Here is a 22,784-nt window from a genome sequence, read left to right on the forward strand (position 1 = left end):
AGTTTCCATTCCCCCACGACCTTTTTCTGCTCACCCACCTGTTTCCCATTCCCACTCTTTGTTAACACTGTATTTTCTTTTTATGTCCTCAGAGAGAATCCTCACAAAGCCAATGTTGAACACTCAGACCAGGAATTGCAATGAAAGCCTGTTGCAGAGAGCAGACACATTTACAGTATTAATCACCCTGGTGCTTGAAGCAGCAGCACTCAGATGCCCACGCAGGCAGGCAGAGGAAGGCTAAAGGCAGTGAGCACAGCAGATCCTGCATCATCTCTGTAGGGCTGGCTGGAAGATGTCAGCATCACTCATCTGTGTGTCTTCAGCTGCCTCATCTCATCCCAGTCCCTCCAGGAAGGAGCTGATACAGTGCTCTGATGGCTTTGTCCCATCTGTAGAGGCAACAGAAGGTAATGTCTGCCCAGGCAGCCCACGTTAAATGAGTTCCAATCAAAATCCCCTTCATTTGCTGTGCCTTTCATCACATTTGCCCAAGCAGCACAAACCAGAGCTCTGCCCCCGCCCAGCTGCATGCAAGCCCCGTGGGGATGCACAGGAGTGCTCAAACATCGCCGTCTCCCCGCTCCGCTCTGCAGGCGGCCCGGGGAGGTCCAGAGGCGATGCCCTCATTCCTGGCTGTCACGGAGCTGGTGAGTTGTTTGCAGCAGCTGCTACTTGGTAGGTTGCTGTAGATGAGGTACCTTATTTGAGCCAGAACGTAAAAAGCTCCCCCAGATCACTCCAAGCTGCCAATTTAGGCTCTGAGATGAGAAGCAGAATTGTCCCGGCAGGTTTGTTAATAGATAGATAATAAAAGATAGATAATAGGACCACCCCGTGGTCCTATGACCTGAGCAGTGGCTGCCTGCAGTGCCTGCCTGCATGAGCACTCCCCAGGCCCTGCCAGAACCAGCTTGGCATGGAGCAGGTCCAACCTGGCTCTACAGCTGATAGCTTGCCTGATGCCCTCCTGCTGCCCGTTCTGTATAACTCCCAACAAGAGGACTGGGATGTGCATTCAGAGAAGCAGAGCAGTATCAGCAAGGGCTCATGCGATGGTCAGCAGCCAGGTGACTGCCAGGGAAGCAGCCAGAGTCATAGCACTGACTGCCCATTGTCCAGGAAGCATTCATGACTCTTTAAATTTTGACTAATTTGGATGATGCTGCCCTCACTGGTGGCTTTGTCATTTCCATGAATATACTGCAAACCACCTTCTACATCTGGCTGAGCAACTTGCAGGGGAGGTGGGAGCACAGAAAAGTCACAGGGTAACACCCAGGAGAAAAGCTGCAGCAGTACAGAGAGGACTCTGCACACGCAAGCCCCATACAAGTTGATCACTGGAGGATTTCGGCTTGTTGAGGGCACACCTGGTGGCAGGTGGGACAGTGCGGGGCAGGATGCACCAGGGAAGCACTGCCCAGACTCAGGGGATGCGTTTCACCCTGCTGCAGTGTAAATGCCCCTCCACCCAGTTATGCAGTGGGGCAATCCTTGGCAACTGACATGAGCAAACTCCAAGGATCCTGAGCATCTCCATGCAAACTCCATGCTAGCGTGGCACAGCTTGTCTGTCTCTCAGTGCTGTGCTCTGCCTTAGACCTTTGCTTCTGAATTTGCTTTAAAATTCAGCAGCTGCTCTGCACACAGCCATTCCCTGAGACCACGTACTCTGTGTGGTGCTGATCTTCCACACTGCTTTGTTCTGCGCAGGTTGTCGGATCATCCTTTCATATTGATGTGATGCAGCCATCAGTAAACAGCCTTGTTGCCCTGGGTGCTGTGTGAGCCATCCCTGCCTTGCAGAGATCATAGTCTGCTGTCACACAAAATGTGGAGTGAATGAGTGAGGAGAGAGGTGAGGTAGGTACTGAAAGAACTAGCATATTGTGTAAAATCAGTGTTAGTCAGTCCCAGCTTGTCATGTGCCTCATATGCTTTTGGGTGCTACAGAACACAAGCACAATAAATAACAGCAACTAGAGCCAGGGGATCTGGATTCCTGGGTGCCTGACCAAGCTTTTGCATTGACTTGTGACTGTTTGTGAGCACCTCTGCTGCATTTCAACACCTGAGTCTATGAAACACTTTTTAATTTAATTTGTTGCTTGCTTTGGGGTCAGTATCTCAAGCACACTTCCCCAGTGCGTGGGGGAAGTGAGTTTTAACCCGCTTCAGAATCCAGAAAAATAAAGTGCTCCAGAGAAATCCGAGTGTATTTTTTACATTTTATGAATGGTGCTTCCTACCCTCCTCCTGTTTTTGCTTACAGAGAAGGGAGTCCGAACTGACTCAGGCATCATCCCACCATGGTGGCTACTAACCTAACCAGCTTGCAGCCTGCCTCCTTCCTTCTGCTGGGCATGGCAGGCCTGGAGGACCTGCACACCTGGCTCTCCATCCCCTTCTGCCTGATGTACGTCGCCACGCTCCTTGGCAACTTTGTCCTCTTATTTGTCATTGTGACGGAGAGAAGCCTTCATGAGCCGATGTACCTCTTCCTGGCCATGTTAGCGGTGGCAGATATCATATTGTCTTCTTCCACAGTGCCCAAAGCCCTGAGCATATTCTGGTCCCTTTCCAAGGAGATGTCTTTCCGTGCCTGCCTTACCCAGATGTTCTTCACACACTTCAGCTTCATCGTGGAGTCGACCGTTCTGCTGGCCATGGCGTTTGACCGGTACGTTGCAATCTGCAATCCCCTGCGATACGCCACAGTGTTCACACACTCAGTGATAGCCAAGATAGGGGTGGCTGCAACAGCTAGGAGCTTTTGTGTGATGTTCCCAACAATATTCCTCCTTCAGAGGCTGCTGTACTGCGGACACAGCATCATGCCGCACACCTACTGCGAGCACATGGGCATCGCCCGGCTGGCCTGCACCGACATCTCCGTGAACATCTGGTACGGCTTTGCCACCACCCTTCTGTGCCCAGGGCTGGACGTTGTGCTCATTGGGGTGTCATACAGCCTCATTCTCAGGGCTATCTTCAGGCTCTCCTCCAAGGATGCCCAGGTCAAGGCGGTTGGCACCTGCAGCTCTCATGCCTGTGTTATATTGATGTTCTACACACCAGCATTTTTCTCATTTTTCACTCTTCGGTTTGGCCACAATGTCCCTCACCATGTTCATATCCTGTTGGCCAATCTCTATGTGCTCCTACCACCCATGCTAAACCCCATTGTCTACTCAGTGAAAAACAAACTAATCAGAGAAAAGGTGTCCCAAATACTCTTTAGGACTGGGCAATTGCGGTGACAAGGATGTTATTCCCCCGAAAGGAAGAGAAATTTTCTGTACCAGGGAAGCAGAGTGCATGTGTGTGAAATAACATGGCTTCTTCCTCTTTTAGACTCAGCACAACACCATTACTGATCAATTTTCCTGCTTATGAGATGCTTCTTCAGAACAAATCCCATCACCACTACAAAAGGAGAAATTAGTGGGGAACCATATACCAGAATTTTATCTGATGTAATCTGGTGTTATCCCATGAACCCAGAGCTTTATCAGTGGGTTTGGTTGCAGCACATCACAAGGCCAGGAGAAGCAGCTGGAACAGAGGTGGCTTCTGTGTGTTCATCCACCTCTGCCTTTGGTGTCCAATGTGGCCAAATGCAGGAAAGTCCCACTGCACAACCAGAGCCTAAGGAATTCCTACATGCAAATAGGAAACCCCTAATCTTCAAGGACTGGTCTGGATCATGTATGTCTTGTCCTTACTACCATCTTTGGTGGTACACAATAAATTCATGGATCAACGATGCATGCATTACTAAGGAAAGGAAGACTCCCATTTCTCCCTGCCTGTGCGCTGGCAGCCCATCCTGTGCCTGGGCACACGTGCCCTAGGAACACAGGGCTCATGGTGCAGACATACACTTCTAGTTTTGTACATGAAACCCTGGGAAAACCTGTGGCCAACACATCCTTGTGGTAGGTGTCACAGCTTATCCAGCCTGTTTGAGATGATACATTCAGCAGGAATCCCACCTTGAGAAGCTTGCTTGTTAGCTCCTCCGCAGACCAACAGACCTGTTTTTTAGAACTGTGTCTTTCTTGACAGCCTGCACATGCTTTTTCTGGCTCATCTTTAACTCTCCTTTGTATCCACTGAGAATAACTGTTCTTACTGATAACCCTTTTCAGGTCTTTGTGATTACTGTGTTCCCCAATTAATTGATACAAAGGGATGATATTCACAGCATCACATTCATGAATATATCCAGTACTCTGTTTTTAACATTTCATAGAATCCCAGAGTCATTAGGGTTGGAAAAGACCTCCAAGATCATCTGGTCCAGCCATCCCCCTACCACCATCACCCACTAAGCCATGTCCCTAAGCACCACGTCCAACCTTTCCTTGAACACCCCAGGGGACAGTGACTCCACCACCTCCCTGGGCAACCAATTCCAATGCCTGACCGCTCTTGCTGAGAAGAAATGTTTCCTCATTTCCAACATAAACATCCCCTGGCACAACTTGAGGCCATTCCCTCTGGTCCTATCACTGGTTAACTGTGAGAAGAGGCTGACCCCCAGCTCACCACCCCTTCCTTTCAGGCAGTTGCAGAGAGCAATAAGGTCTGCCCTGAGCCTCCTCTTCTCCAGACCAAACCTCCCCAGGTCCCTCAGCCGCTCCTCACAGGACTTGTGTCCCAGGCCCTTCACCAGCTTCAGAGCCCTTCTCTGGACACACTCCAGGGCCTCGATGTCCTTCTGGTAGTGAGGGGCCCAAAGCTGAACCCAGCACTCAAGGTGCGGCCTCACCAGAGCAGAGCCCAGGGGGACGATCACCTCCCTGCTCCTGCTGGCTGCACTACTCCTGACACAGGAGGATGCCGTTGGCCTTGGCCACCTGGGCACACTGACGGCTTGTGTTCAGGCGAGCATCGACCAGCACCCCCAGATCCTTTTCCTCTGCACAGCTTTCCAGCCACTCCGCCCCAAGTCGGTAGCGCCGCGTGGGGTTGTTGTGGCCAAAGGGCAGGACCCGGCACTGAGCCATGTTGAACCTCATCCCTTGGCCTCTGCCCATTGACCCAACCTGTCCAGGTCCCTCTGCAGGGCCTTCCTACCCTCCGGCAGATCGACACTTCCCCCCAACTCGGTGTCATCTGCAGACTTACTGAGGGTGCACTCAATTCCCTCATCCAAATCATCAATAAAGATATTAAAGACGATGGACCCCAACACCGACCCCTGGGGAATGCCACGGGTGACTGGTTGCCAGCTGGATTTCACTCCATTCATCACCACTCTCTGGGCCTGGCCTCTCAGCCAGTTTTTAACCCAGCAAGGAGTGTACCTGTCCATGCCATGGGCTGCCAGCTTCTCTTCTTTAAACATTGTTGAAGCACTTACTCCTTTTTTTTTTTCCTTAACCAAAGAAAGCAGATAGAACATAATTCTCTATTAGACATTATTTAAAGAGGCAAATCAATAGAAGAAATTACATTTGGTTAAAATATTTATGCAGTTAAATCACTCTGTGTCAAATGCATTTCTTCCAATTAATAGTATCTTCTGTGCAACGCGAGAAGCCACATCTTTTGCACAGTTGAGCAACCTGATCTAGTGGGAGGCGTCCCTGCCCATGGTGGGGGTGGTGGAATTAGATGATCTTTAAGGTACCTTCCAACCCAAACCATGCTGTGATTCTACGACTCTATGATCTGACCATAAAGACGGCATACATTTAAGTCACAAGCCATGGCCAGCAGCCCATCAGATCTGGTCATGGGGAAGGTGTGGAAGAAATACTTCTTGCTGAGGTACACACCAAAGAGGATGGCTCGGTAATAAAACCCACGTGTCCCAGGCTCCAGCCCCACAGCCTGGGGGCTGTACTGGGCTGGCTCCATCCTGCCGCACTGCAGGACACAAGCTGGATCCAGTGCTCAGACATGGTCTCACCTGTGCCAAACTGGGGGAACTGCTGCCGTGGCCCTGCCAGATGCAGCCCTGTCAGCACCGCCCCAGCACCGTCTGCCTTCACAGCAAGGTGTCCTGGTGGTGCAGAGCTAACTCGTGTCTACCAGGACCCCAGCCTCACAGGCCTCCTTTCTGTCCTGAGCCAGACAGTCCTCATCTAAAATAAAACCAGCAGGTAAAATGTCAAATATGTGGGACAAATCCAGTCAGGACTAAGGCCATCTATGGCAACAGACCAATACATCCTGGACCACTGCTTTAATTTGTGCTGATTGTCATTAATAATAACAACTGACTGCTATGGATCAGCTGTATATTTGAGATCTGTGGGATCTACGTGCTAAGGAACCTTGTATTTCATGATCCTTGAATTATCCTGATTTCAGTAAAGTTATAAACACACGACCATTTTATATTTATAATCCTAATATTTCAGCTTTCCCCAATAGCTTTGATACCCACTTAAAGCCTCTTCTCCAGGATCAGAATCAGAGTAAGGCACAGCTAGCAATCCTCTCACAGAAATACCTCCTCTGGTTCAGCTGGGAGTCCTTCTTTTTCATATGGTAAAGCATTGTTTGTTTTTTTTTCTGTTTGTTTGTTTGTTTTGGTTTTGTTTTGTTTTATTTTGTTTTGTTTTAACATTTTTTCTTTTTTCTTTTTTTAATTTCTCCCCCAAATTCTCCTGCCAGGTTTGATTGCCTCATTTGCCATCAGCTTTGAAAGCCTTTCTGGCAGAAGTGTGATATACAAACTTTCCAGGGAGACAGACACATAGACAGCCATTCATAAAATACCTAGCATTTCTAGTAGAACTCAGAAAATTAATACAGTCAGCTTCTGTATTTCTCATCAAATCATACAGCTTACTCCTTATGTGGAGTTAGAACTAAATACTTAGAGTTCCATTTATCTTATAAACCACAAGAAAGTAAAAATGGAAAAGCTCAGGAGGTCAGAGTGGTGACTAAATTACATCTTTTGTGGCAGTGATCATCCGCAGATGAGACTTTACCAAGCCAGGACAGCGCAGGCCAATTGAACACACTGTACAGGCAATGTTGCTCTGGATGCATCCCAGCACAATGTCCCTCTTCTCTGTATCATGACTCTGGTGTCTTCTGTTTCATTTATAAACACCACTATCAACACTGTAGACTTTCCTGCTTTTCCCATCCTGATTGTGGATTTTATTCCCTTTTTTTTTTTTTTTCCAGGCCATTCCTCTACTTTTTCAAAATTACCCAGGGCGCTAACAATTCTTTCTTTTGTGCTTCTGGCAAAGCTGTGGATTTAATAAATATTTTCTTTACTGTGCTGCCCACACTGACATCAGGCCCAAAAGGCTCATTTAGACTTGCATTTTACCCGCAAAAGAAACAAGAAACAGGATTTGAAATGTCCCTGTAATGGTTCAAGCTCAGCAATATTCACTGACTCATTTATGAAAATACTATGTGATATGTATGCTAATTCATCTCAATAATTAAGACAGATGTTCTTTTTCCCTTTGTGTGAACTGTCACCTTTCCACAGAAGAGAAATGATCTGATTGATATGACTTGTACTTGACAAACTTGTAAAAACTTTTGTTTGTCTACTTTACTCACCCAAAGCTATCACTTGATCATTTGTTTATGTACAAATTTCCTAGGCTCCTGTGGCCTCTGCCTGTGCTGGCCCCTTCTTACACTTTTCCTGCTGGCTGTGATCAGGTCAAGGTACTCAGCCTGCTGGAAGTTTCTTGGTGGCCCAGGGGGCTGTTCTCTTTGGAGCATTCAGACCTCATTTTCTTCCAGTTTTAAAGATATTTATTTTCTCTGCCTTTTCCAGGCTTCTGATATTTCCTCTCCCTTGCCATGGTATCTGAATGGCAGCAAAGAGGTAAAATTGCTTTCTTTAGTAGTACTTGAGGCTGAGATGACATCAGTCATCAATCTCAGTATATTACTGTGAAATGGAAATAAGACCATTGCCTTTATTGGAGTTTCTCTAAATTTCCACTAGTTTCACTGAAAAATGTCAGGTTCTGAACTCATATAAGGGAGGACTTCGTGTCACTTCAGGTCCCACCAGGTTTGAGTGACAGTGTGCCCCCAACTCTGTAAGTCTTAAAGGAACTAGAAGAAGTTTCAACTACAAGATATTAGTTAGTTTCCTATTGATGACCAAGAGCAAAACAAAGAATCCAAAAGATAATACACATCAACAGAGTGATTTTAAAGCAAACATCTGGATAGATGAATACCTTGACAGATGCTTTCATATGTGAATAACGGGGCATCTGCTGTGGCCAGCGCAGCAGAATCAAAGCCTTCTGTTTGTCATGCTCTAAAAATCCTGAGACTTGTTTTATGTTAGAAGTGTATGGAGTCCTGAGCAAGGATTTATCATGTAGCCCTGCAATCCCTGTAGTGACATACTCAGCTAGGAGTCTCAGCTGATATTTATCACTTTAAACTGCAAATCGCCTTTAACACTGTGCATGCAGGGAAGCACTCCCTGCTTATTAATTCACTTTAGAATGATCTTTACCTGGTTCTTTCTCTGTGCTTAATTTCTTCTTAATCTCATTGATTGCAAAAGACAGAAGTGGATGACTCCCCCTTACAATGAATTGGCAGTGAAGCACGAGGACATTGCAGCTGAAAGGGGGAGGCTGTGGCAAGCCAGGCACGGCCCCCAGTTAAGCAGAATAACAGACATCGTTATACACTTATGCATCTTGCTGTTATAAACCTCCCATCTTCGCACTGCCAATAACACAATAAATCCAACCAGTGCAGACTTCAGACCTTCTAAGCCTTTTATGTACATATATGGAAATGCAGCACTCAGATCACCAGCTAAAATTCTGTTCTTTACGGTATTTACAGACACAGCCCTTCTGCTGGACCTTGAAGCACCACCAGAGGGGCAAGGTTCCACTCTCAGAGCCACAGATAAAAACCATCTGGTGCTGCAGCTCATGGCAAACAAACCACGCCTATGTGCTTATCAGGGGCTGCTTCGCTGTGTGCTTTGGCTCTGTCCTGCTGTGCCCCCTCCACCCCCCTGGGAGACAGCTGCCAGCCTCCCTCTTCCTGTCTCTTGGGGAAATCAGCCATGTGCAGTGGGTACCAAATGCTGGGGTCTCTGCATGAGTTAAGATCACAGCTATCTTCAAAGCTAAATACAGATTGAGAAGAACAACACTGGGATGAGTGGCTGGGTTTACGGCTCCCTCCCTGCCCTGCGATGGGCTGTCAGCACCCCACGGGCTGCACACCTCACCCCAGCTGGTCCCACAGGCTGTCCTGCCCTCCCAACGTGCAACAGACAGCTGCAGTCCATCACAGCTTACAGCACTAACAGCCGAAATGACCCGCAGTGAAGGAGGTGGGACGGAGTACAGCCTCAGTAGCCTACGTGGGAGAGGGATGGACACATCTATGCCTGGGGATGGCCCAGAGGTTGCAAATCCAGCTGCCAAGGTTTGACAGCTTGCTGCAGCAGCTGTACAGGGATTTGCACAGTTGGCCCATGGGCCAGGAAGGCGTCTGATGTAGGAGGCTGGAGGGCGCTGGTCCCCCAGCTCCTCTGCTGCAGGAGCCCCCATGGCTCAGTGGCACTGGAAGGAGGCAGAGGGTCTCCCATGGCCCCACCACCTCTCCTCAGCCTCCTCGCTTACCAGTCCAGTGCTCACCTTGGCCATGCCACACTGACAGCCTGTGATGGGTACAGCAGTGTCCTGACTGCAGCCAGCCCCTGTTTCTGCCTGTCTTTGTGCAGCCTGCACTGAGAACAGCAGAGGTAGAGAACTCAGTGCTGCGCACCCACGGGGCAGAGAATGAATGGGTCTTGCAGCACAGCAGATTTCCCCAGGCCCTGCTCATCCCTGCCTTCCCTTGCTGAAGCTGAGGGGCAGTGGAGCAGGTGGACACGCTCCTTTTTGTGCATGTTGGGGCGTGGAGAAAAGACAAGGCAGAACCTGTCCAGCAAGAGACAAATGTTCCAAACAAATGGCAAACATCCAGCTCCAACCCTTGTCCCGGTGACTGAGAGGAGGGATGTCCTCTGCAGTGCTTCTGTGCATGGCGCCATGGCCATGCCAGTGACTGTAAACCCAGCATGGTCAGGGTGGAGGAGCCAGGTTACATGTGAGGTTCAGGCCATGGGGCTTCACGGTCACATCTGGCCGCATGTGCAGCTCACTTGAACGCCTTGCTGGGCCTGAAAACCCAGTGTGGTAGCTTCTGATTTAGGCAGCTGCTGAACTGAAAATTTCTCCTACAGCTCCTGCCTTCTGGATGGCTGTTGAAGACACAACAGCTTTCCTGCACTGGCAATGCACATCAGTCCTCCATGGCTTTGAGCCCCGCTCTGGTCTCCATCAAAAGCCGTTCACAGCACCAAAGGTGAACAGAAAAAGCTTTAATAGGTCGGAGCTAGATGCACTGGGGAGGACACACCGTGGCACCCTGGGAGGGCTCCTTGGCTGCTCCTGGGATGTGTCGCACATGTCACACGTGCACTGGAGGGGAGAGTGCCCTGTGGCAGCCAGGTGCCTCCCCCGCTGTCCCAAAGGCAAACACAGGAAAGCGCATGAAGCCTCACCCTACCCTAGAGCTGGACTCCAAGGCAACCAGCAAAACACCCTAAAATGCAAACTCCTGATTTCACTGAATGCTAAAAATGTGCATTAAACAGAAATGTGAGATACATGCCATAAATCTGAGAGATGTTCTCATGCTATATTTAGCCATGAAGATTGCTACCTTTCAGACTCAAAGAACAGCTTGCGAGTTTGAAAGCTTTTTATAGTTTCTCTGACTGTAAGAACATCTAATAAAAGACAGCATCTCTCACCGTAAACTACATTTGTCTGACATATTTGCAGCTACATACTTACAGTATTTGCATAGTTATAATTACAGTTTTACAGCTCTAACAAATGCTACCTCTGTTAGCTCTACCCTCAGAGTTTTGGGAGTCTGCACGGTGTGGCCACCAGCCACTGTGCCCAGAGGCTCAGGTGTCCCCAGAGCCTTCCTCAGGGACGTGTGCCACATTTGGTCAGGGGCTGCTCTGTGCAGGAGATTGGTCATCCAGCATTTTGCTTCACCCTTGTTGGTGCAGAAGGGTTTGGTGGGTGTCGAGCATAAAGCACACTGACTGGTGCTCAGGAAGGACTCTGAGGCGTTTCACATTCATCACGTTTGTGCCTGGATCACAGCCCAGCTCCTGCTGAGGCTCAGGGGTGTGAGCCCTGTGTGGCTGAATACCCACTCCTCTCCTTGCTGCCTTCTGCAGCCCTTGGTTTTGCTTCTCCTTTGAGATGAGGACGAGCCCTGTGTTGGCACAGTGTGCTCAGGGTTAGGTGCAGGGAGAGGCACCATGCTTGGGATGACAGAGTCCGGTCCCCATCTTCTGAGCTTTTCTGTGGGATCCCGCCTTGCTCAGGTAGGAACTGCCAGGAAGGGAGGCGATGTGTTCCCCCTGTGTTCCCCCTGGCTCAGCATGCCTGGCTGTCTTGTATGTCAGCTGTGCTGAGCTGGATAGGACTGTAACAGGCCTGGAGGAGTGGAGTTTCAAATCTTGTTTTGCATTCTGTCCTGAAATGCAGGGTGTTCACTTTGCTTTAAAATGCTGTGCAGAAAAATACCGTTAATTAGGATACAGTCTTTCCTTGGTGCATATGTTTTCTAAAATGGCTAAGAATATCTAGCATAATGAGTTAGAGCTATTCCAAAAATCAAGTATTTGTGTAAAAAGCTACTATGGCTGTAGGAGTCTGCAGTCAGGGCACGTGTCGTGGTGGAAGCATTTCCAGCAGGCAGTGATGTTTTCCCTGAGTGAATGCTTTTTCAGTAAAGCATCATGAAAAAGGCATATACTAATGTTGCACAGCTGTTTAGGCATGGGTTTGATAGGCAAATGAAGTGTAGCGATCTGGTGTCTCTCCTTCTGGAACGCAGACCTGTGACATGGCGTGGTCCCTGGCAGCAGTGATGTGCTCACCTCCTCTTGTGCTTGGCCCCCAGGAGCCCCGGTGAGGTATTGAAGCCACAACAGCACTCAGGAGTGTTTAACACACAGGTTTCCATTGCTCTTCACACTTGAGGTCTGAGAAGTTTTTACACCTACAACCAGTGCCCATCTGTGTGTATGATGACATTTTGAAGTTGCCTGCTGGCAAATGAAACCAAACCGAGTGGTACTGTCAATACAACAGAAGGAAGGGATGCCATCCGAAAGGACCTGGACAAGGTAGAGAAGTAGGCCCACGTGAACCTAATGAGGTTCAACAAGTCTAAGTGCAGGGAGCTGCACTTGGGCCAGGGCAATCCCAGACAAGAGCACAGACCGGGAGAAGAACTCACTGAGAGCAGCCCTGTGGAGAAGGACTTGGGGGTTCTGGTGGACGAAAAGCTCAGCATGAGCCAGCAGTGCGTGCCTGCAGCCCAGAAGGCCAACTGCATCCTAGGCTGCATCAACAGAGGGGTGGCAGCAGGTCAAGGGAGGTGATCTTCCCCCCTCTGCTCTGCCCTTGTGAGGTCCCACCAGTAGTCTTGTCCCCCAGCACAAGCAGGATGTGAATCTGTTAGAGTAGATCCAGAAGAGGGCCACAAAGATGAGCTGGAGCACCTCTCCTATGAAAGAAGGCTGAGAGAGCTGGTGATGTTCAGCCGAAAGAAGAGAAGGCTCCGGGGTGACCTCATTGCAGCCTTTCAGTATTTAAAGGGGGCTTATAAAAAAGATGGAGAGCAACTTCTTACTCAGGCAAATAATGACGGGACAGGGGGGAATGGTTTTAAACTAAAAGAGGAGAGATTTACATTAGATGTTAAGAGGAAATTCTTCACTCAGAGGGTGGTGAAGCACTGGCACAGGTTGCCCAGAGAGGTTATGGATGCCCCATCCCTGGAGGTGTTCAAAGATTACCCTGAGCAACCTGATCTAGTGGGTGGTGTCCCTGCCCATGGCAGGGGGGTTGGAACTAGATGTTCTTTAAGGTCCTTTCCAACCCAAGCTATTCGATGATTCCATTTTTCTATGAAATCTAAAACAGTTTTTGGATTTAAGGTAAAGCAAGGTACATTTTTTTAATTGTGGCTATGATTCACTGCTGGACAAAGTGACCATAGAGGGTGGTGAACTCTGTGTCTGAAGGTGCTTCATCCTGACTTTCTAAAACCTTTCCTTGACACGAAGTAATTTGTGTGGAGCATAAAGGCATGAGGGAAACTTTAATGCTAAGGCAACAGATGACATCAGACCCATAGTCTCAGCTGTCTAAATCTGGGTCCTGCTAGCCGGAAGGAAAAAGTGTATCAAATACTGACCTAAGGAAATGGAAATAGGGGAAGTTGCTGAAAAATGCCTGCCCTGGACACCCAGGTCTTCCCTGCTAGCACCTCCACTCAAGCACTGTTTTCCTGAATTTGGAGAATCAGTTGCCTGAATCTTGAAGTGGATGCATTATTGATAGGAAAAGCCTCCTGACTGCATTCAATGAATTTTAGAGATGTTGATACTGTTTGGCATCTGGCTGCACACAAACTACAATGGTGTGTCTGCTGCAGTTATTAAATGTACATGATGATAAATAGAGTTGTCTCTTCTATTCAGAAATTTAATGTTTTTACAAGTCCTTCCTTCCAATTTTTATTTATCTAAACAGAAGTCCATGGGTAGACATTGTTTTGGCATGTAATATTTTGCCAGAAACATCCTTAACTATGGAATTAGTGCTTGAGTCCCTGCTGTAAAACAAATAGCACCACAAAATGACTTACCAGCTTGCTGTCTTTCAGACAACCACCTTTCTCTTTCCCTTTTTTTTTTTTTTTTGTCTGTTTCTCCTTCCTGGACCACCACAGATTTCCACTGAGATGCCCCAGTGACCATTCTCAGTGTTCTTCACAATATTCCCAATGTTGTTTTCACTCCATCTCTTGAACACTTTGGTGTTTTGCTTCCTGTTTTTCCCATCACTAAACTCTCCAAATAGATTTCTACTCAGCCCAATCCCAATAAAAGTGCTTTCTTACCCTAAGTATTTGCTATTGTTTCAGGACATGGCACTGACTATGAACAGAAACCTTTCCTCTTGGTGTGTCCACTTCCTTTGCTTGCTAGTGCTCTCAGGAGTTCTTTATACTTGCTTCTCTTTCTAGGCCTCTCAGCAGGCTAAACTCTTAAAAACTGGATTTTCCCAGGTGATGGAGCTGTCTTTGAACCACAGCCATTAAATAATTATTTCATTGGGTATCTATGGATAATACATGAATCAAGATATAAGCGTACAATTGAAGTGGCACACAAGTCCAGCACTGCTATTCATTTAACTGAAAATTTACAGTTTAAAGTGTGATTTTCTTGTTATTTAGCGCCTTTTTTTTTTCTTTTTTAGTACTAACCTGGTCACATAGGCCAGGAAGAGAAGCAATTGGTAGCAGTAGTATCTAATATCTGTACTTTTGCTGTATGTTGAAGTGCAGACCAGATAATTTAAAATAATATTAGAGGTATAGAATGAAAAGAAAATACCTGTTACCAAAAGCCTCAAATCTAAAGACAAGTCAGGAGAAAGAAATGAGGAGACAAAAAAAAAATAAAAATGGTATGGTCATCATGAGAGGTTGCAGGAGCTGTATGTATCACTGCATGCCAGGCAAACAAGAGGCTGTACTGCATATTACGGATTTCATGAGCAGAATCAGCTGGAAAATGGAGGGGGGTTGAGATTATTTAAATTTCCTTTTTCATGTTGCTCCTTTTATCAAAATCATCTGGAACAGATGAAACCTCACATGCAGTAAACCAGCAAGAAAAATATCAAATAAACGTGCATGACTATTGTACTGTCATTGAAATTGGCTTATGTCTGATTGTGCAGCCTTTAAAGTGCTTAACTAAAGCACAAGGTAAGCCTGTAATTAGTGAACCAAAGACACAAACTAGAAATGATCCAGTATCATAACTCTGTGAAATCTATGCAAACAGATTTATGTTATGCACTCTGCCTCTCACAACACTGCAGTATAAACTGCTATTTAAAGGAGAGCTTGAAAGTGCAGGAGCATACTGTTAAAAACATCACCATTGCACTCAGCTATGGCAAGAATAAATACCATATATGCATGAGCCCATTAACTTCTTTAATTAACGTTACTATGATAAATACCAACACTTAATGTTACAATTGCTATAAACATTATTAGTTTTAGGAAAAAGGAGTATAGTTCACAATTGACCAATAATGGCTGAATTTGCAGTGCTGCCAGGTAGTTAGACTCCGTCCCGACTGCTGCAGCCCTGCTCCAGGATGAGATGCCGTTTCACACCAGCTGTCCCTCCCTGCTCTTTTCTCCTGCTTCCCATCCAGCACATGCTTTGGTGCCTGGTTTCAAGGACCTGAACTCAGCTGAAGAGCTACATCTCCAAGTGCCACTGCGTCACACGCTCATCACTCGCCTAACACTGCCAGGGGATGTCCTCCACGTCTTCATGGTGACTGCCCAAGCTCTATAACAGGCTCTTGGAGAAACAGCTGCCAGGAGAGCTGCGTTGGTTTTGTAAATGCATTGTGCACCTACAGTAATAAACCCCAGAAAGACTATGTGCTCTTTTTAATCCATGGAGAATTTTCTAAATACCTGGCAGGTACACAAAATTTCTAATCCAAATGTCATTTAAACAGCAATAAAGCATAGCAAAATGCAGCAGTATAAATCTGAATAATTCATACTAGTCACTATGTTCTGATTTTATGTTGAGCAGATAAATCTGACTTAATATGTGGTGGATTTGCTGCTGTGGTGAGGAATTGGGTTGACTACAGTCTACTGGGGCCTTCAGGAGAAAAAGGTTTCTGAAAACAGAGCCCATGTTAGTGTATGAGAAGTTTTAGCTGTTGAAGGCAGAAAGTGTTGAAGGCAGAAAGGCCCCATGGTTACTGTTCAGAAGGATTTAAGAGAAAAAAAAACAACAAGCTGAGTGCTAGGAGTGGACAGCAATCAGCATCAGGGAATCATCCTTACCCTGATGCATGTACATAACATTCACTCAGATCAGGTTCCTTCATCTCGACAAGGGCACACATAACTGAGAGGATTCAGGGAGGGCATCATGTACAATCAGAGGACTGGAACAGCTTTGTGCCAGCAGGAGTGAGTGGTCCAGGACTCCCCAGTCAGGAAAAGACCACGCCTGGAGAGGCCACATTTGTAAAATCACATAACGGTTAAGGCTAGAGGCACCTCTGTGTCCATCTTTTTCCAACTCCAACGAAGTGCCAAATGCCAGCTGTAAGGTTGTTCAGCTGTGCCTGCACTGAGCTGCAGCTACAGCTACAGACCCTCCATGCAGCACACTTGTCCCGCACTGCCTGTCCTGCGTGCATGCTGGTGTGGCACCTGTGGCAGTGCACAGAGCTCGTATCTGCTCGCGCGGTGCACTGCAGTGGCTGCATGCACCTTCCCTGCGCTTCTCCAGGCTACCTCAGGGATTGGGCTGGCAGCAGGGACTGCGGACTGGCTGGCTCTGAAAGTGCTGAGCCTCCGTGGCGCCTGTCACTGGGAGTAAGATTGACCAGAGCGTGCAAAACCACAGCGTGCAAAACCACAGCGTGGCTGAGGCTGGGGGCGCCCCTGGGTGTCGCTGCTTGCCTCCTGCCCCAGCAGGGCCCCGTGGAGCCGCTCACCCAGCCCCACGTCCCGGCGGCTGCTGGAGACCCCGCGGAGGAGCCCCCAGCCCCTCTCCAGGCAGCCCGTGCCAGGGCTCCGGCGCCCGCCCGGCACAGCAGTGCTGCCTGGGGCTCAGAGGGCGCCTCCCGGGCTCCAGGCTGGGCCCGGGGCCTCTGCTCCTGGCCCTGGGCACCCCTGGCGAGAGCCCGGCTCCGGCCTCTGCGCAGCTCCCCGCAGGCCCCGGCAGCCGCGGGGGAGCTCCCCCGGAGCCTCCTCCTCTCCGGGCCGAGCAGCCCCAGCTCTCGCAGCCTCTCCTCACGGCAGAGGTGCTCCAGGCCCTCCCGCACCTCGGGGCCCTGTGCTGGGCTCTCGCCACCAGCTCCAGGCCTCTCTCACCCCGGGAGCACCCCATGAGCGGCCTCCCCAGCGCAGAGCAGAGCAGAAGGATCACATCCTTCAACCTGCTGTTGATATACTTTGCCTAATGCAGCCAAGAATACTGTTGGCCTTCTTAGCAGCACATCACTGGCTCACGTTCAAAATAATGAAGGCAATCATGCAGGAAGCACACAGGGAAGGGCTGCTCACCGTCTCTCCTCATACAAAAAGCATCCTTGCTTCCAGTGGTCTCCAATGGGCCTAGACTGGGGATGTTCCTCACTGCGGGTCAGTTACCCTGGCTATGGCAACATGGCATGGTGGGGGCAGACAGTTCTGGCTTCATGAGGTTGTTCTCCTCCTCTCTCTGATCAATTATTTACTTTCACACAGACACAGACCATAACAACAACTGAAAGCTGCACCCGGTCAGAGCAGAGTGGACACCAGGTGACACTTGAAACACCTTGGCCAACTGTGGGTATATTTTTCCTGTGGTTTGACACTAGTTCTGGCTTCCTTTTGATCGTATGCATCCCCATTTTGGTCAAAATCACCCATTTTTCCACTAGCTGTCCAAGGCAATAATGGATTCATGTGCTCTTGTCCATTAGGGATCACTGGCTGCAAGAATGCCCCTTCACCCTGGAAGCTGACCCACAGGACAGCACTAGTGTTGGTGGAGATCACAGAATCATAGAATGTCCCAAGTTGGAAGGGACCCACAAGGATCACATCCTTGGGGAGCTTGTTCCAGTGTGTGACCACCCTCTCAGTGAAGAACCTCTTCCTGATATCCAGCCTGAACCTCCCCTGATGCAGCTTGACTCCATTCCCTTGGGTCCTATCACTGGTCACTAAAGAGAACAGATCGGCTCCTGCTGCTCCACTCCCCCTTCTGAGGAAGCTGTAGACCACGATGAGGTCTCCCCTCAGCCTCCCCTTTTCCAGGCCGAACAGGCCCAGTGACCTCAGCCGCTCCTCGTACATCTTCCCCTATAGGCCCTTCACCATCTTTGTAGCGATAAGATAAGATGAGATAAGATGAGATAAGATGAGATAAGATGAGATAAGATAAGATAGGATAGGATAGGATAGGATAGGATAGGATAGGATAGGATGGGATTAAGATAGGATTAAGATGAGATAAAATGAGATAAAATGAGATAAGATAAACCAGGTTGGATGGGGTTTTCAGCAACTTAATTTAGTGGGAGATGTTCCTGCCTAGTGCAGGGGGGTTGGAACTAGATGATATTTAAGGTCCCTTCCAACCCAAACCATTCTATGAAACACATAATATTGCTGCCCTTGTGGAAGGGTGTCCAAGAAGTTTTCACGTGTCTCCATGCTTGCATAGTTTCGTAATTGCAATAGTATAATCAGCTGTAAAGTAGCTGTTCACTGGTACTGCCTTGGTACCTGTTGTCACAATTGGTTATGCGTTAGGGAATTTAAAAAGGGATTAGACAAATTAATGAACAATGGTCCATAAACACGTATTCCAGTGACTGTGCAGGGACATGACCTCTATGATCACTAGTACAACAAAGAAGTTGGGACACTATGGGGTAATGGCCTGTGGGAGCTGCCCAAGCCCAGGCACCCTTGGAGAGGATTTACTGCTGGCGCTGAGGAGCTGGGGGCAGCCCCACAGTCCGAACCCATGGGACAGCTTTCACCTTCTTGCAGCAGAGAGGGGAGGCACTCACCAGCACAGCACAAGGGCTCTGTGCTTCGGTTTCTGCCAGTGATCACGCCCTGATCTTTTACATGTGCCTCCCAAGTGTTCCAATCCCTGCAGACATCTCTGGGGAACTCTGCAATTTGGTAGCTGCTCTACAGGGAGGAAGCAGAACCACTGCCATGGGCTGTCACAGTGCCAGCAGCCATCTCAGAGAGAACACAAGGCAAGGAGTGATGGCCTTGCTCTTCCACCATGTAAGCCCACTGGTGCTGACCTGTCATGGCTCAAGTACTGGTGGTACAGGAGACTGAAGGTGAAAGCTGCCTCTGAGCAGAGGAAACACAGCGGAGCTGAGAGCAGCATAACAGATACAATCAGAGACCAAATGAGAAATTACAGAATTTGTTGCTGGTATTCAGGGATGATCTTTAGGGACTCAAACCTCACTCGTCCAATTTAAGCTCGCTCCCGTGTTGCAGCATCTTCCTGCGCAGCAAGGAGGCTTGCACCTGGGGAGTTTTGTGTGGTACAGAGAACGAGCACTGGGCAAAGGCACAGGGAGGCCCCTGTCTCTCATCCATGTGCATCCAGATGAGCTCATGCGAATGCACTGCAAGAGAGTTGAAATACAGAATTTAGTAATTAAGTGAACTTAGGGGTTTTCCTCAGCCTTTCATCTGAGCTGCCTCCTTCTCCATGTCCCAAGCACTCCCGTGTGCACATGAGCCCATGAGTTTATTTTCCCAACTTGTGTTCAGAGGTCAATTTTAATCTTGCTTTGTGGCTCCCAGAGAGATTCTGCCCTTATCATGGGTCTGAGATAACTGTGTCTATAACCACTGTGGGAGGTCCCTGAGGTTTTTGAGACATTCCAGTGTCACGTGGGAACTGTAATGTTTAAGAAAGATCACTCTGTCCGTGGCTCTGTCTTCATTCATGTATCTCTGACTATCATTTTCCTTTTTTTCTTTTTAATCCTTTCTTGCTTTCTGTTCTCAGTTTTTCTTCTTTCTTGGCTCACACATAACTTCAATATGTGTAGCATCTTCATTTAGGGATATTAAAGCACTTTATCAAAAAGAAGCAGTTTCTATTCGTAACTTTCCAGCAAGCAGAACATGTGAGTGTTACCCACTGAAACAAATAATTGATTGTTGTTGCAGAGCAGCAGCAGAAAAAAAAATAGCATTTCCAGTCTCTCTACCTCCATCTACCACCTCTCCGCCAACACCTCCTTTCCCCGAGGTACCTGAGCGCCCAGCATGCTTTTGAATAGCAGAGATTACATCTTTTCTCTGAGCTATCCACCTGGAGAGAACAGACCTGCCTTGCTTATTCTCTCTGAGCAACACTCACAACCTCCATTGACCTGCACAGCTTAACAAGCCCTGGTATGTAGTGGACAGGAAAGTTGGGCCAAGAAAACTTCTTTCTTCCTGTTTCAAACCAGAGCAATCCAAGAGTTGTGTCGTGCAATCTCTGATTTCCATTTTAGCAACCACCTTCTAAATCCTAAATTTTTTAGACAACAAAAAATTTGATGGATGGAACAAGCAAGTATTTGAAATGAAATGTTTGAAGTAACAATATCTGTCCAATGTAAAATATATCTCTTCCTTATCCCATTCCTTTTATGTTCATCGAGATATCCCCTGCTTACAGTCTTTTATGGGGTATTTTAAACAATTTTTGCAGGGAAAGGAAGAAAAGATTAGATGTTCCCTCAGGCCCCCTAGGGTTGTCTGCTCTTCTTGTAGCCAAATGCTGATTCACTTCTGAAGGACTCCAGCTCCAGCAAGAGGTGGTCAAACACGGGTGCCTCTGTGAGATGTCTCCTTGTGCTGGTGGTGGGTGTCCCTCTGCAAGGTCCCCATCTGCATCGGGCATCGCAGACCCCAGCAGCTGGTGGCAATCCAGGGCTCAGCTCAGTTGCTGTCCCCATGGTGATGAGTCCCAGTGGAGATGCCCTCAGTTTCCAACTGTGGCACAAGTCCTGCACACTACCCTGTAGCCCTGTGCCATGCATGGGCTTTGTATGGAGTTTACAAGGTCTCAGGAGTGAGGCTGGTCAGGTTTTCTCTCTCCAAGCTTTTTTTTAATTAGATTTAGCAATAACAGCAACCAGTATGCTGACCAAGTGACTATGACTTTTTTTGCTTGCTGTTATATGGTACACCCGTAGTTTCAGCTTTATGCAGATAGTAGCAACAAGTAGCTATTCTGTGCTGAATGAGATATTTATGGCTAACATAATGCTGTAGTGCTGAGAAATACAGGTCTGGCATGATGTCAGTGGCCTTGAGAAGTGGGGACAGAGATGCAGTGTAGGGGAGTGCAGGCGCGGGATGATAAAAGGTGGGGCACAGGCTGGCACTGGAAGTCTCTTGGCTACAAGTAACTGGAGGGGACCTTAATGATCATCTAGATCCACCCCCGCACCATTGGCAGGGATGCCACCCACTAGATCAGGTTGCCCAGGGCCTTGTCCAACCTGGTCTTGAACACCTCCAGGAATGGGGCATCCACAATCTCTCTGGGCAACCTGTGCCACTGCCTCACCACCCTCTGAGTGAAGAATTTCCTCCTAACATCTAATCTAAATCTCTCCTCTTTTAGTTTAAAACTATTTCCCCTTGTCCTATCATTACCTGATTGAGCAAAAAGTTGCTCTCCATCTTTTTTTATAAGCCCCCATTTAAGTATTTAAAAGCTGCAATGAGGTCACCCCTGAGCCTTCTCTTCTCCAGATGAACATCTCCAGCTCTCAGCCTTTCTTTGTAGGAGAGGTGTTCCAGACCTCTGATCATCTTCATGGCCCTCTCTCTCACTTTTTTTTTTTTAATAAAACCTGTAATAGCTAGATCAGGATGGTGATTCTTGTATTAGACTCTTTAGATTTCAATTATACTAACAATAAATTCTGCGCTTTATACATCAAGCGGGCTTCCACTTTGCCAATAAATATGACTCTGAGCATAATAACACCCATGGCCCTTTGTAGCAGCAGCTGCAGGAAGCCATGTGGGCCACCATCAGGCATCTCCAATGACACCTGTGTTCTCCAGTGGCACTAAGAACCAATGTGCAGGCAGGTGCCTCAAGCTCCTGTCCAGTGCAGACCCTGAGTCACCCAGAACACACCTTAAGATATCATTGCGAAAGAGAAGATACCATCCCGAAAGATACCTTCTGACTTCTGGGATCAGTTGACAGGCTGCACATCTCTTCCCACCCCATTGGGATGCCTTTGGATAAGATTCAGAAACTTGGTTACACCAAGTGCCTACCCAGGAAACTTAGACATCTCTATAGAGTTGCTTTATACCTTTTAACACATTTGTAGCCAGGCGGTGTTACTCATACTTTTGGTACTGGCACGTGCTTTGCAGACAGTGAATTTATCTCTGGCATTCCAAAGAACCTGTGTATCTGTTGCTTTGATAAATTGCACTACTCATTAATCTAGCTGTGGTAGTTATTGAATGAGACCAAACTCTTTTAAGGTGTGGCCATAGTAGTTCATGGAACACAACTAGACTGAGGGCATATTACGTTATTTGTGCATGATCATGATAGTTCAGTACACTGAATGTGACCAGACTTATAATGACTACTTGGGCATCACCCCCAATTATTTTAACCTTTAACGCAATAGACAGGGTGCAGACATTCACACTGGACACATTGAAGGGCCTTCTGGAGAGCCCTGGGAACTGCGCAACCATGAGCATGGTATATGTGGGAAAAGGTTGCAGAAAATGTGACAAAGAATTGCAACAACAAGCAACAGGTACATGAATAAATTCCATATATGTAAAGAGTTAGTATGGCTCTTTTAATATGCAGGAAAGCCTCCCTAATTTATTGCAGGTCTTCAAAGGACAGGAAAGTATTCTGGCTGGGGCAGATCCAAGCAATTGACTCTGCCTGGGTTCCCGAGAGCTTTGCATTCATCCAACAAGAAGCCGTGAGATGAGAATGAGGTCCCACACACTAGTGAATAACTGAATCAGAAAGTGAAGGCACATGGCTGTCCTTTAGAGTGAGCCCCTACAGGAGTCTGTGCTGGGACTTCTGCTTTTCAACTGATTTTATCTGGGACAACAGC

General features: G+C 47.8%; 1 protein-coding gene across 1 annotated transcript; it reads left to right on the forward strand.

Annotated features, from left to right (window-relative positions):
* Positions 1 to 533: 533 nt before the first annotated feature.
* LOC121060625 (olfactory receptor 52B2-like) lies at positions 534 to 3,962 on the forward strand. The gene is made up of 3 exons (XM_040538607.1): positions 534 to 650; positions 1,717 to 1,866; positions 2,276 to 3,962. The coding sequence occupies exon 3, from the start codon at positions 2,313 to 2,315 to the stop codon at positions 3,261 to 3,263; it is 951 nt and encodes a 316-aa protein (XP_040394541.1). The 5' UTR covers positions 534 to 650; positions 1,717 to 1,866; positions 2,276 to 2,312; the 3' UTR covers positions 3,264 to 3,962.
* Positions 3,963 to 22,784: the final 18,822 nt, after the last annotated feature.

Source organism: Cygnus olor, chromosome 1 (assembly GCF_009769625.2).
Source record: "Cygnus olor isolate bCygOlo1 chromosome 1, bCygOlo1.pri.v2, whole genome shotgun sequence".
Lineage (NCBI taxonomy): Eukaryota > Metazoa > Chordata > Aves > Anseriformes > Anatidae > Cygnus > Cygnus olor.